The 13,926-nt window shown below is 37.9% G+C and overlaps 2 protein-coding genes across 4 annotated transcripts in view; both read right to left on the reverse strand.

Moving 5' to 3' along the window:
* The window catches only part of traf3ip2l (TRAF3 interacting protein 2-like), a 32,279-nt gene extending 25,613 nt beyond the window's left edge, over nt 1-6,666 (reverse strand). Inside the window, exons 1-2 of one of the 2 annotated variants that reach the window (XM_061978532.2) lie at nt 6,578-6,666; nt 6,425-6,483 (exon numbers count right to left, since the gene is read on the reverse strand). The gene's annotated coding sequence lies outside the window, so the exon portion shown is untranslated. Of the gene's footprint in view, nt 1-6,424; nt 6,527-6,577 lie in introns of those variants that run through there. The other variant, XM_061978533.2, reaches the window with a different exon arrangement.
* Nucleotides 6,667-13,269: 6,603 nt separating this feature from the next.
* Nucleotides 13,270-13,926, reverse strand: part of chd1l (chromodomain helicase DNA binding protein 1-like) — a 110,272-nt gene continuing 109,615 nt past the window's right edge. For both annotated transcript variants that reach the window (XM_061977535.2, XM_061977534.2), the window contains one exon: nt 13,270-13,879. In XM_061977535.2, the coding sequence (XP_061833519.2) occupies nt 13,757-13,879 (123 nt within the window). In that variant the 3' untranslated portion in view covers nt 13,270-13,756. The remainder of the gene's footprint in view (nt 13,880-13,926) is intronic.

The following is a 13,926-nucleotide window of genomic DNA, read 5'->3' on the forward strand; positions in this document are numbered from 1 at the left end:
AACCATCTTCCAGATGCACGATCAAACGATTCAGCAGGATCCTCGCCAACAGCTTGCCCGCTATACAAAGGAGGGATATGCCTCTGGGGTTGTTGCAGTCCTGTTGGTTACCCTTTCTCTTGTACATCTTTGTATTCCTAAGCTAGAGAACCCTGACTCCAGAAGGGAGCTAGCGAACCCTGACTCCAGAAGGGAGGTAGAGAACCCTGACTCCAGAAGGGAGCTAGAGAACCCTGACTCCAGAAGGGAGCTAGCGAACCCTGACTCCGGAAGGGAGGTAGAGAACCCTGACTCCAGAAGGGAGGTAGAGAACCCTGACTCCAGAAGGGAGCTAGCGAACCCTGACTCCAGAATGGAGGTAGAGAACCCTGACTCCAGAAGGGAGCTAGAGAACCCTGACTCCAGAAGGGAGCTAGAGTACCCTGACTCCGGAAGGGAGGTAGAGAACCCTGACTCCAGAAGGGAGCTAGAGAACCCTGACTACGGAAGGGAGGTAGAGAACCCTGACTCCAGAAGGGAGCTAGAGAACCCTGACTCCCGAAGGGAGGTAGAGAACCCTGACTCCAGAAGGGAGCTAGAGAACCCTGACTCCAGAAGGGAGGTAGAGAACCCTGACTCCAGACGGGAGGTAGAGAACCCTGACTCCAGAAGGGAGGTAGAGAACCCTGACTCCAGAAGGGAGGTAGAGAACCCTGACTCCAGAAGGGAGGTAGAGAACCCTGACTCCAGAAAGAACCAAACAGCTCTTGAAGTTCTCTGTTTCAGTGATTCTCCGCCAGCTTTGTGGATTTCGGCTGGGATAACATCTATGTAATGTACAGTTTATGTAAGAACTGTAACATCTATGTAAGAACTGTCATCACCCCCACCTTGTTAAACCTCCCCAAACTTGTACCACTTGTTTGTGCTTATAGTTTTAAAGTTAAGGTTTTACAGTGGTTATGTTACTAACGTGTAATTAAGGTATTAGTCATACCCACCAAACCTGTCCTAATCATTAGTGCTGTCATTTTTTTCCTACTATAGTCTGATATTAATGTGTTTTTGTTATTAACGTGTTATTATTCATAACCAGCCCTCCCAAACGTGTCCCACATTTTTCTGTATATTATTGTTTTTACGTTAACTTTTTATAGTTATGTATTATTCATAACCATCATTTGTGCTATAATATTTTGTCTATTGTAGTTTTTGTAATAGCGTTTTATAGTTTTTAGGTATTAACGTGTTATTAATCATAGCCAATTTTTGTTGTCTATTATGGTTTTTATGTTACAAATGTTTAATTAATGTATTATTCATAACCAGCCCAATCATTTGTGCTAAAATGTTTTGTCTATTATAGTTTTTATGTATTGACAAGTTATTAATCATCTATTATCATTTTAATGTTAACGTTTCACAGTTGCTAGTACGGTGTAATTAACGTGGTATCGTTCATACCCAACCAAACGTGTCCCAATCATTTGTACTATAGTTTTTTGTCTATTATAGATTTTATTATTGTTATTACCATGTCATTACTGTGTTATTATTTATAACCAGACACCCAACCATGTCAAAATCTCCCCAAACTTGTCCCACTTGTTTGTTCATACCCGACTAAACTTTGTGCTATAATCTTTGGTCTATAATAGTTTTTATAATGTTTTAGGGTTTTTGTCATTAACATGTAATTAACATGTTATTATTCATAGTGAGACTCTAAACTCGTCCCAATTGTTTGTGCTGTAATTTTTTTTTTTGGTCTATTATAGTTTTTATGTTAACGTCATTATGTTATTAACGTGTAATTAACGTGTTATAATTCATAACCATTGACATAAACATGTCAAAATCTCCACAAACTAGTCCCACTTGTTTGTGCAACAATTTTTTTGTGTTAACGTTTTATCGTTTTTATGTTAATTAACATTTTACAGTTGTTATGTTATTAACGTGTAATTAACGTGTTATTACTCATAACCAGCCCCCCCCCCCAAACATGTCAAAATCTCCCCAAACTAGTCCCACTTGTTTGTGCTACAAATTTTTTTGTATAATTTTTTATCGTTTTTAACGTTTTACAGTTTTGTTATTAACGTTTAATTAACATGTTATTATTCATAACCAGCCTCCCCACCCCAAAAATGTCAAAATCTTCCCAAACTAGTCCCACTTGTTTGTGCTACAATTTTTGTTTGTTAATGTTTTATCGTTTTTATGTTATTAACATTTTACAGTTATGTTATTAATGTGTAATTAACGTGTTATAATTCATAACCAGACACCCAAACACGTCAAAATCTCCCCAAACTAGTCCCACTTGTTTGTTCTACAATTTTTTTGTGTTAATGTTTTATCGTTTTTAACGTTTTACAGTTTTGTTATTAACGTGTAATTAACGTGTTATAATTCATAACAGACACCCAAACATGTCAAAATCTCCCCAAACTAGTCCCACTTGTTTGTGCTACAATTTTTTATGTTAATGTTTTATCGTTTTTAACGTTTTACAGTTATGTTATTAACGTGTAATTAACGTGTTATAATTCATAACCAGACACCCAAACATGTCAAAATCTCCCCAAACTAGTCTCACTTGTTTGTGCTACAATTTTTTTTGTATAATTTTTTATCGTTTTTAACATTTTACAATTTTGTTATTAACGTGTAATTAACGTGTTATCATTCATAACCAGCCCCCCCACCCCCAAAATGTCAAAATCTCCCCAAACTAGTCTCACTTGTTTGTGCTACAATTTTTGTTTGTTAATGTTTTATCGTTTTTATGTTATTAACATTTTACAGTTATGTTATTAATGTGTAATTAACGTGTTATAATTCATAACCAGACACCCAAACACGTCAAAATCTCCCCAAACTACTCCCACTTGTTTGTTCTACAATTTTTTTGTGTTAATGTTTTATCGTTTTTAACGTTTTACAGTTTTGTTATTAACGTGTAATTAACGTGTTATAATTCATAACAGACACCCAAACATGTCAAAATCTCCCCAAACTAGTCCCACTTGTTTGTGCTACAATTTTTTATGTTAATGTTTTATCGTTTTTAACGTTTTACAGTTATGTTATTAACGTGTAATTAACGTGTTATAATTCATAACCAGACACCCAAACATGTCAAAATCTCCCCAAACTAGTCTCACTTGTTTGTGCTACAATTTTTTTTGTATAATTTTTTATCGTTTTTAACATTTTACAATTTTGTTATTAACGTGTAATTAACGTGTTATCATTCATAACCAGCCCCCCCACCCCCAAAATGTCAAAATCTCCCCAAACTAGTCTCACTTGTTTGTGCTACAATTTTTGTTTGTTAATGTTTTATCGTTTTTATGTTATTAACATTTTACAGTTATGTTATTAATGTGTAATTAACGTGTTATAATTCATAACCAGACACCCAAACACGTCAAAATCTCCCCAAACTACTCCCACTTGTTTGTGCTACAATTATTTTGTGTGTTAATGTTTTATCGTTTTTAACGTTTTACAGTTTTGTTATTAACGTGTAAATAACGTGTTATAATTCATAACCAGACACCCAAACACGTCAAAATCTCCCCAAACTAGTCCCACTTGTTTGTGCTAAAAAAATGTTTTTATAATTTTTTATCGTTTTTAACATTTTACAATTTTGTTATTAACGTGTAATTAACGTGTTATCATTCATAACCAGCCCCCCCACCCCCAAAATGTCAAAATCTCCCCAAACTAGTCTCACTTGTTTGTGCTACAATTTTTGTTTGTTAATGTTTTATCGTTTTTATGTTATTAACATTTTACAGTTATGTTATTAATGTGTAATTAACGTGTTATAATTCATAACCAGACACCCAAACACATCAAAATCTCCCCAAACTACTCCCACTTGTTTGTGCTACAATTATTTTGTGTGTTAATGTTTTATCGTTTTTAACGTTTTACAGTTTTGTTATTAACGTGTTATAATTCATAACCAGCCCCCCCCCCCCCCCCCCCAAACATGTCAAAATCTCCCCAAACTAGTCTCACTTGTTTGTGCTACAATTTTTTTGTGTTAATGTTTTATAATTTTTTAACGTTTTACAGTTTTGTTATTAATGTGTAATTAACATGTTATAATTCATAACCAGACACCCCCCCCAAACATGTCAAAATCTCCCCTAACTAGTCCCACTTGTTTGTGCTACTTCTTTTTTGTGTTAATGTTTTATCGTTTTTAACGTTTTACAGTTTTGTTATTGACGTGTAATTAACGTGTTATAATTCATAACCAGACCCCCAAACACGTCAAAATCTCCCCAAACTAGTCTCACTTGTTGGTGCTACGATTTTTTTGTAATAATGTTTTATCGCGTTTAACGTTTTACAGTTTTGTTATTAACGTGTAATTAGCGTGTTATAATTCATAACAGACATCCAAACATCTCAAAATATCCCCAAACTACCGGTAGTCCCACTTGTTTGTGCTACAATTTTTTTTTTGTGTTAATGTTTTATCGTTTTTAACGTTTTACAGTTTTGTTATTAACGTGTAAATAACGTGTTATAATTCATAACCAGACACCCAAACACGTCAAAATCTCCCCAAACTAGTCCCACTTGTTTGTGCTAAAAAAATGTTTTTATAATTTTTTATCGTTTTTAACATTTTACAATTTTGTTATTAACGTGTAATTAACGTGTTATCATTCATAACCAGCCCCCCCACCCCCAAAATGTCAAAATCTCCCCAAACTAGTCTCACTTGTTTGTGCTACAATTTTTGTTTGTTAATGTTTTATCGTTTTTATGTTATTAACATTTTACAGTTATGTTATTAAAGTGTAATTAACGTGTTATAATTCATAACCAGACACCCAAACACGTCAAAATCTCCCCAAACTACTCCCACTTGTTTGTGCTACAATTATTTTGTGTGTTAATGTTTTATCGTTTTTAACGTTTTTACAGTTTTGTTATTAACGTGTTATAATTCATAACCAGCCCCCCCCCCCCCCCCCGCCCCCCCAAACATGTCAAAATCTCCCCAAACTAGTCCCACTTGTTTGTGCTACAATTTTTTTGTGTTAATGTTTTATAATTTTTTAACGTTTTACAGTTTTGTTATTAATGTGTAATTAACATGTTATAATTCATAACCAGACACCCCCCCCAAACATGTCAAAATCTCCCCTAACTAGTCCCACTTGTTTGTGCTACTTCTTTTTTGTGTTAATGTTTTATCGTTTTTAACGTTTTACAGTTTTGTTATTGACGTGTAATTAACGTGTTATAATTCATAACCAGACCCCCAAACACGTCAAAATCTCCCCAAACTAGTCTCACTTGTTGGTGCTACGATTTTTTTGTAATAATGTTTTATCGCGTTTAACGTTTTACAGTTTTGTTATTAACGTGTAATTAGCGTGTTATAATTCATAACAGACATCCAAACATCTCAAAATATCCCCAAACTACCGGTAGTCCCACTTGTTTGTGCTACAATTTTTTTTGTGTGTTAATGTTTTATCGTTTTTAACGTTTTACAGTTTTGTTATTAACGTGTAAATAACGTGTTATAATTCATAACCAGACACCCAAACACGTCAAAATCTCCCCAAACTAGTCCCACTTGTTTGTGCTAAAAAAATGTTTTTATAATTTTTTATCGTTTTTAACATTTTACAATTTTGTTATTAACGTGTAATTAACGTGTTATCATTCATAACCAGCCCCCCCACCCCCAAAATGTCAAAATCTCCCCAAACTAGTCTCACTTGTTTGTGCTACAATTTTTGTTTGTTAATGTTTTATCGTTTTCATGTTAACTTTTACAGTTTTGTTATTAAAGTGTAATTAACGTGTTATAGTTCATAACCAGACACCCAAACACGTCAAAATCTCCCCAAACTAGTCCCACTAGTTTGTGCTACAACATTTTTTGCCTAACTAGTGTAGTTTTTGTGTTATTTAGGTGTTATTATTCATAACAAGTGTAACGTCTCCCCAAACGTTTGTGGGGAAACAATGTTTTGTGTAATACTTTCAGTTACGTTACGGGTCTGGTCATGAATAATAACAAGTTAATAAGATAAAAAGTAAATAAGGTGACACCATGGCAACGCAAAGATAAACAAGACAGAAGGGACTTTTTGGAAGGTGTTTTGATGCTGTGAGTGTAGTTTTCTGTGGCTTTAAGGAAAGGAGGAGTTGAAAACAATCAAAGAAGAGACGTAAATTTAAATGTTTCATTTCGACCTAAATGTTCAATTTCAAAGGTCTGTCGGCCCTTCAAAGGTGAGAAAGTTCCAGTAAATGACATTTGTGGTCGCGTGACCTCGATCTCTCCTTCTTACGTCACTCACGTCACGCTCACACTTCCTTGGCTCTTTGCAGCTCCAAAAAGTCTTCCGGAACATTCTTAGCCTGGCCAAGGCACAAAGGAGTTGGGTCTTACCTTCTCCTGGAGGTCGGCCGCGCTGGTGTCGGATCCTGCCCGGGGGAAAGTGGCTCAGGCTGGGGGGGGGGAAACTTGAGTCAAACACTCCCTGGGACTGACTTGGTGCTCGGTACTACTTGACTGACGTGTGGAATCTACTGAGTGCTTTACCTCCAGGCCACGCCTCTCACAGTCAGGCCACGCCTCCCGCAGTCCAGGCCACACCCACGCCGAGATCACATTCTGCTCCTTGTGTTGTCAAGTTGATAGGGTCGGAGGTATGGAAGCTACAAAAAAAAAAAAAAAAAAAAAAAAAAAAAAAAAAAAAAAAGAAGCTGCAAGCAGCAATGGACGGGACCGACTTTGACGGCACAGAAAATCCAAACCGGAGCAGTAATTACAACTCTTTCTTCAACTTTTAATCAGAAGGGTTCAATCTCTCTCCTGTGCTAGTTTGAAGCCGACACGACAAACGCGCTCAGAGGAGATAATGTTTGAAAAAAGGTGACCGGTTTTTACAAAACTTTTGTTTTGAAGGGGGAATTGCAAACTTCCTGTTGATTTTTGCTGGGGGTTGTCAATATATGACATGCAGGTCTAAGTAAGACCTACATAGAGGTTTTTGTTTCATGTCTCTAAGACATTCCTACTGGAAGTTACAGGCAGTTTTGTCTGTGTTTTCTTCCAAGGAGCAGTTGTGTCTGTGTTTTCTTCCTAGGGGGCGCTAGAGCGCAATTTTGAGTTTTGGGGTTGGGTTTTTTTTAGTACGCAATTTTTGCCAGTCCTGATGTGTGTGTCTAGTTTGGTGAGTTTTGAAGCACGTTAAGGGGGTCAAATTACAGCTCAAAGAGGCAAAAGTGACTGATTTTACTAAACGTTTGTTTTGAAGGGGGAATTGCAAACTTCCTGTTGATTTTTGCTGGGGGTTGTCAATATATGAAATGTAGGTCTAAGTGATACCTACATAGAGGTTTTTGTTTCATGTCTCTAAGACATTGCTACTGGAAGTTACAGGCAGTTTTGTCTGTGTTTTCTTCCAAGGAGCAGTTGTGTCTGTGTTTTCTTCCTAGGGGGCGCTAGAGCGCAATTTTGAGTTTTGGGGTTGGGTTTTTTTTAGTACGCAATTTTTGCCAGTCCTGATGTGTGTGTCTAGTTTGGTGAGTTTTGAAGCACGTTAAGGGGGTCAAATTACAGCTCAAAGAGGCAAAAGTGACTGATTTTACTAAACTTTTGTTTTGAAGGGGGAATTGCCAACTTCCTGTTGTTTTTTGCTGAAGGATGTCAATGTATGAAATCTAGGTCTAAGTCAGACCTACATAGAGGTTTTTGTTTCATGTCTCTATGACATTTGTACCGGAAGTTACAAGCAGTTTTGTCTGTGTTTTTCCTAGGGGGCGTTAGAGCGCAATTTTGAGTTTTGGGGTTTGTTTTTTTATTAGATGGCAAGTTTTGCCAGTCCTGATGTGTGTGTCAAATATGGTGAGTTTTGAAGCATGTTAAGTGGGTCAAATTACAGCTCAAAGAGGCAAAAGTGACTGATTTTACTAAACGTTTGTTTTGAAGGAGGAATTGCAAACTTCCTGTTGATTTTTGCTGGGGGTTGTCAATATATGAAATGTAGGTCTAAGTGAAACCTACATAGAGGTTTTTGTTTCATGTCTCTATGACATTTGTACTGGAAGTTACAGGCGGTTTTGTCTGAGTTTTCTTCCTAGGAGCAGTTGTGTCTGTTTTCTTCCTAGGGGGCGCTAGAGCGCAATTTTGAGTTTTGGGGTTGGGATTTTTATTAGATCGCAATTTTTGCCAGTCCTGATGTGTGTGTCCAGTTTGGTGAGTTTTGAAGGATGTTAAGTGGGTCAAATTACAGCTCAAACAGGTAAAAGTGACTGATTTTACTAAACTTTTGTTTTGAAGGGGGAATTGCCAACTTCCTGTTGTTTTTTGCTGACGGAAGTCAATGTATGAAATCTAGGTCTAAGTCAGACCTACATAGAGGTTTTTGTTTCATGTCTCTAAGGCATTCCTACTGGAAGTTACAGGCAGTTTTGTCTGTTTTCTTCCTAGGAGCAGTTTTGTCTGTGTTTTTCCTAGGGGGCGTTAGAGCGCAATTTCGGGTTTTGGGGTTAGGTTTTTTGTTAGATGGCAATTTTCACCAGTCCTGATGTGTTTGTCAAATATGGTGAGTTTTGAAGCATGTTAAGGGGGTCAAATTACAGCTCAAAGAGGCAAAAGTGACTGATTTTACTAAACGTTTGTTTTGAAGGGGGAATTGCAAACTTCCTGTTGATTTTTGCTGGGGGTTGTCAATATATGAAATGTAGGTCTAAGTGAGACCTATGTAGAGGTTTTTGTTTCATGTCTCTATGACATTTGTACTGGAAGTTAAAGGCGGTTTTGTCTGAGTTTTCTTCCTAGGAGCAGTTGTGTCTGTGTTTTCTTCCTAGGGGGCGCTAGAGCGCAATTTCGAGTTTTGGGGTTGGTTTTTTTTATTAAATGGCAATTTTTGCCAGTCCTGATGTGTGTGTCCAGTTTGGTGAGTTTTGAAGCATGTTAAGGGGGTCAAATTACAGCTCAAAGAGGCAAAAGTGACTTCCCCCTTCAAAACAAAAGTTTTGAAGGGGGAAACACAAACCATCACCCAACCATGCAAATTTTGCATTTCCTTTGGAAATCGAGGTCCCAGAGTCTGGAGGAAGACAGGAGAGGCACAGGATCCACGTTGCCTGAAGTCTAGTGTAAAGTTTCCACCATCAGTGATGGTTTGGGGTGCCATGTCATCTGCTGGTGTCGGTCCACTCTGTTTCCTGAGATCCAGGGTCAACGCAGCCGTCTACCAGCAAGTTTTAGAGCACTTCATGCTTCCTGCTGCTGACCTGCTCTATGGAGATGGAGATTTCAAGTTCCAACAGGACTTGGCGCCTGCACACAGCGCAAAATCTACCCGTGCCTGGTTTACGGACCATGGTATTTCTGTTCTAAATTGGCCCGCCAACTCCCCTGACCTTAGCCCCATAGAAAATCTGTGGGGTATTGTGAAAAGGAAGATGCAGAATGCCAGACCCAAAAACGCAGAAGAGTTGAAGGCCACTATCAGAGCAACCTGGGCTCTCATAACACCTGAGCAGTGCCAGAAATTCATCGACTCCATGCCACGCCGCATTAACGCAGTAATTGAGGCAAAAGGAGCTCCAACCAAGTATTGAGTATTGTACATGCTCATATTTTTCATTTTCATACTTTTCAGTTGGCCAACATTTCTAAAAATCCCTTTTTTGTATTAGCCTTAAGTAATATTCTAATTTTGTGACACACGGAATTTTGGATTTTCATTTGTTGCCACTTCAAATCATCAAAATTAAATGAAATAAACATTTGAATGCATCAGTCTGTGTGCAATGAATAAATATAATGTACAAGTTACACCTTTTGAATGCAATTACTGAAATACATCAAGTTTTTCAAAATATTCTAATTTACTGGCTTTTACCTGTATATATACATACATACATACATATATATACATACATCTATATATACATACTTATATATATATACAAACATATACATATATACATTATATACATAAGTTAAATATATATATACATACATACATATATGTATATATATACATACTGTACATATATATATATATACATACAAATATATATACATATATATATACCTAAATATATAAATATATATATACATACATATATACATACACATACATATATATACATACATACATATATGTATATATATATTACATATATATATATATATATGTAATATATATATACATATATGGGCTTCACGGTGGCAGAGGGGTTAGTGCATCTGCCTCACAATACGAAGGTCCTGAGTAGTCTTGGGTTCAATCCCGGGCTCGGGATCTTTCTGTGTGGAGTTTGCATGTTCTCCCCGTGACTGCGTGGGTTCCCTCCGGGTACTCCGGCTTCCTCCCACCTCCAAAGACATGCACCTGGGGATAAGTTGATTGGCAACACTAAATTGGCCCTAGTGTGTGAATGTGAGTGTGAATGTTGTCTGTCTATCTGTGTTGGCCCTGCGATGAGGTGGCGACTTGTCCAGGGTGTACCCCGCCTTCCGCCCGATTGTAGCTGAGATAGGCTCCAGCGCCCCCCGCGACCCCAAAGGGAATAAGCGGTAGAAAATGGATGGATGGATGGATGGATATATATATATATATATACACATACACATACATATATATACATACATATATACATACATACATACATATATGTATGTATATATTACATATATATATATACATACATACATATATATACATACATTAGTGGAAGAATGGCCGTGCGCGACCCGAGGGTCCCTGGTTCAATCCCCACCTAGTACCAACCTCGTCATGTCCGTTGTGTCCTGAGCAAGACACTTCACCCTTGCTCCTGATGGGTGCTGGTTAGCGCCTTGCATGGCAGCTCCCTCCATCAGTGTGTGAATGTGTGTGTGAATGGGTAAATGTGGAAGTAGTGTCAAAGCGCTTTGAGTACCTTGAAGGTAGAAAAGCGCTATACAAGTACAACCCATTTATCATTTATTATTTATATATATATATATATATATATATACATACATATATATACACACTTCATCACAGTCAGATTTACAAACATATGAACCCTAAAGAGTATCTTATTCACCATTTGATTGGCAGCAGTTAACGGGTTATGTTTAAAAGCTCATACCAGCATTCTTCCCTGCTTGGCACTCAGCATCAAGGCTTGGAATTGGGGGTTAAATCACCAAAAATGATTCCCGGGCACGGCGCCGCTGCTGCCCACTGCTCCCCTCACCTCCCAGGGGGTGATCAAGGGGATGGGTCAAATGCAGAGGACACATTTCACCACACCTAGTGTGTGTGTGACAATCATTGGTACTTTAACTTAACTTTAGCTTTACACATACAAACTGTAGCACACAAAAAAGCACATTCAATAATAATAATTCATATCGCAATACGGTCTCACTGCACAGCAGGCCAGCAGTTAGCCGAGTCATTGCGCAATCCATGGTGAGGCACAACTGGCTGGTGCCTCACCGCAAGTCTCTTCTCGGTATTTGAACGGCAAATGTGAAAAATTCAGCGATTTTGAATAAAAATAATCTAAAACTGGTGAAGTTAAATGGAAAATAACTTCATAGTATAATCACTGGATACATATAACAATTTAATTATTATTTTTTCTTTTTACATTTCTTTTCTTTCCATGATGGCACCTGCCTCCCCTGACTGCACGTCACTGATATACAAACCCCGTTTCCATATGAGTTGGGAAATTGTGTTAGATGTAAATATAAACGGAATACAATGATTTGCAAATCATTTCCAACCCATATTCTGTTGAATATGCTACAAAGACAACATATTTGATGTTCAAACTCATAAACATTTTTTTTTTTTGCAAATAATCATTAACTTTAGAATTTGATGCCAGCAACACGTGACAAAGAAGTTGTGAAAGGTGGCAATAAATACTGATAAAGTTGAGGAATGCTCATCAAACACTTATTTGGAACATCCCACAGGTGAACAGGCAAATTGGGAACAGGTGGGTGCCATGATTGGGTATAAAAGTAGATTGCATGAAACGCTCAGTCATTCACAAACAAAGATGAGGCGAGGGTCACCACTTTGTCAACAAATGCGTGAGCAAATTGTTGAACAGTTTAAGAAAAACCTTTCTCAACCAGCTATTGCAAGGAATTTAGGGATTTCACCATCTACGCTCCGTAAAATCATCAAAGGGTTCAGAGAATCTGGAGAAATCACTGCACGTAAGCAGCTAAGCCCGTGACCTTCCATCCCTCAGGCTGTACTGCATCAACAAGCGACATCAGTGTGTAAAGGATATCACCACATGGGCTCAGGAACACTTCAGAAACCCACTATCAGTAACTACAGTTGGTCGCTACATCTGTAAGTGCAAGTTAAAACTCTCCTATGCAAGGCGAAAACCGTTGATCAACAACACCCAGAAATGCCGTCGGCTTCGCTGGGCCTGAGCTCATCTAAGATGGACTGATACAAAGTGGAAAAGTGTTCTGTGGTCTGACGAGTCCACATTTTAAATTGTTTTTGGAAACTGTGGACGTCGTGTCCTCCGGACCAAAGAGAAAAAGAACCATCCGGATTGTTATAGGCGCAAAAGTAAAAAGCCAGCATGTGTGATGGTATGGGGGTGTATTAGTGCCCAAGACATGGGTAACTTACACATCTGTGAAGGCGCCATTAATGCTGAAAGGTACATACAGGTTTTGGAGCAACATATGTTGCCATCCAAGCAACGTTACCATGGACGCCCCTGCTTATTTCAGCAAGACAATGCCAAGCCACGTGTTACATCAACGTGGCTTCATAGTAAAAGAGTGCGGGTACTAGACTGGCCTGCCTGTAGTCCAGACCTGTCTCCCATTGAAAATGTGTGGCGCATTATGAAGCCTAAAATAGCACAACGGAGACCCCCGGACTTTTGAACAACTTAAGCTGTACATCAAGCAAGAATGGGAAAGAATTCCACCTGAGAAGCTTCAAAAATGTGTCTCCTCAGTTTACTGAGTGTTGTTAAAAGGAAAGGCCATGTAACACAGTGGTGAACATGCCCTTTCCCAACTACTTTGGCACGTGTTGCAGCCATGAAATTCTAAGTTAATTATTATTTGCAAAAAAAAAGAAAAGTTTATGAGTTTGAACATCAAATATGTTGTCTTTGTAGTGCATTCAACTGAATATGGGTTGAAAAGGATTTGCAAATCATTGTATTCCGTTTATATTTACATCTAACACAATTTCCCAACTCATATGGAAACGGGGTTTGTATATATATATATATATATATATATATATATATAGTTGTGAAAAATAAAAAATATATAAATACATTGTTTTATATATAAGAATAAAAATAAAAAAACATTTGTAGGCTGCCTCCATGCAATCAGGAAGCGCATTTCTAACCTATAACCTGTTTTGAAAAAGTTTCATTATAACAATTATACCAAATATTACATTGTGAGAATCGGTTTGAACCAAGAATCGATTCTGAATTGAATCGTCAACTCCAGGAATGGGAGTTGTACCGAATGGTTAGGTGCCCAAAGATTCACACCCCTAATTATTACCCCGATAAAAAGAAAAGTAATTATCATAACGAGCCAGTCTTTTGAACGGCTCTTTGAAAGTTCGACTCCCTTCAAAGAGTCCTTAATCTCGTACAAAAAGCTATTTTTCTCCACTAAGTGTGCTCATGCCATGTTGCAAAAGCACAGCCTTTATTATGGTTCATGCCATGTCTTGATCAATAAAACACTTCAGGCGAGTGTGTGTGTGAAGCGTGCGGTGCTGACGAGTCGTTGTTTGGAGAAGCAGGCCTCCAGCCAGGCTTTGTGCAGCAGCACTGCCCCAGTGGAGCGACACCTCAGGTCCTGGAGCTCCTGCTTGCAAACAACAATGGCCACCCGTGAGGAGGGGTCAAAGGTCA

Source organism: Nerophis lumbriciformis, linkage group LG18, assembly GCF_033978685.3.
Source record: "Nerophis lumbriciformis linkage group LG18, RoL_Nlum_v2.1, whole genome shotgun sequence".
Lineage (NCBI taxonomy): Eukaryota > Metazoa > Chordata > Actinopteri > Syngnathiformes > Syngnathidae > Nerophis > Nerophis lumbriciformis.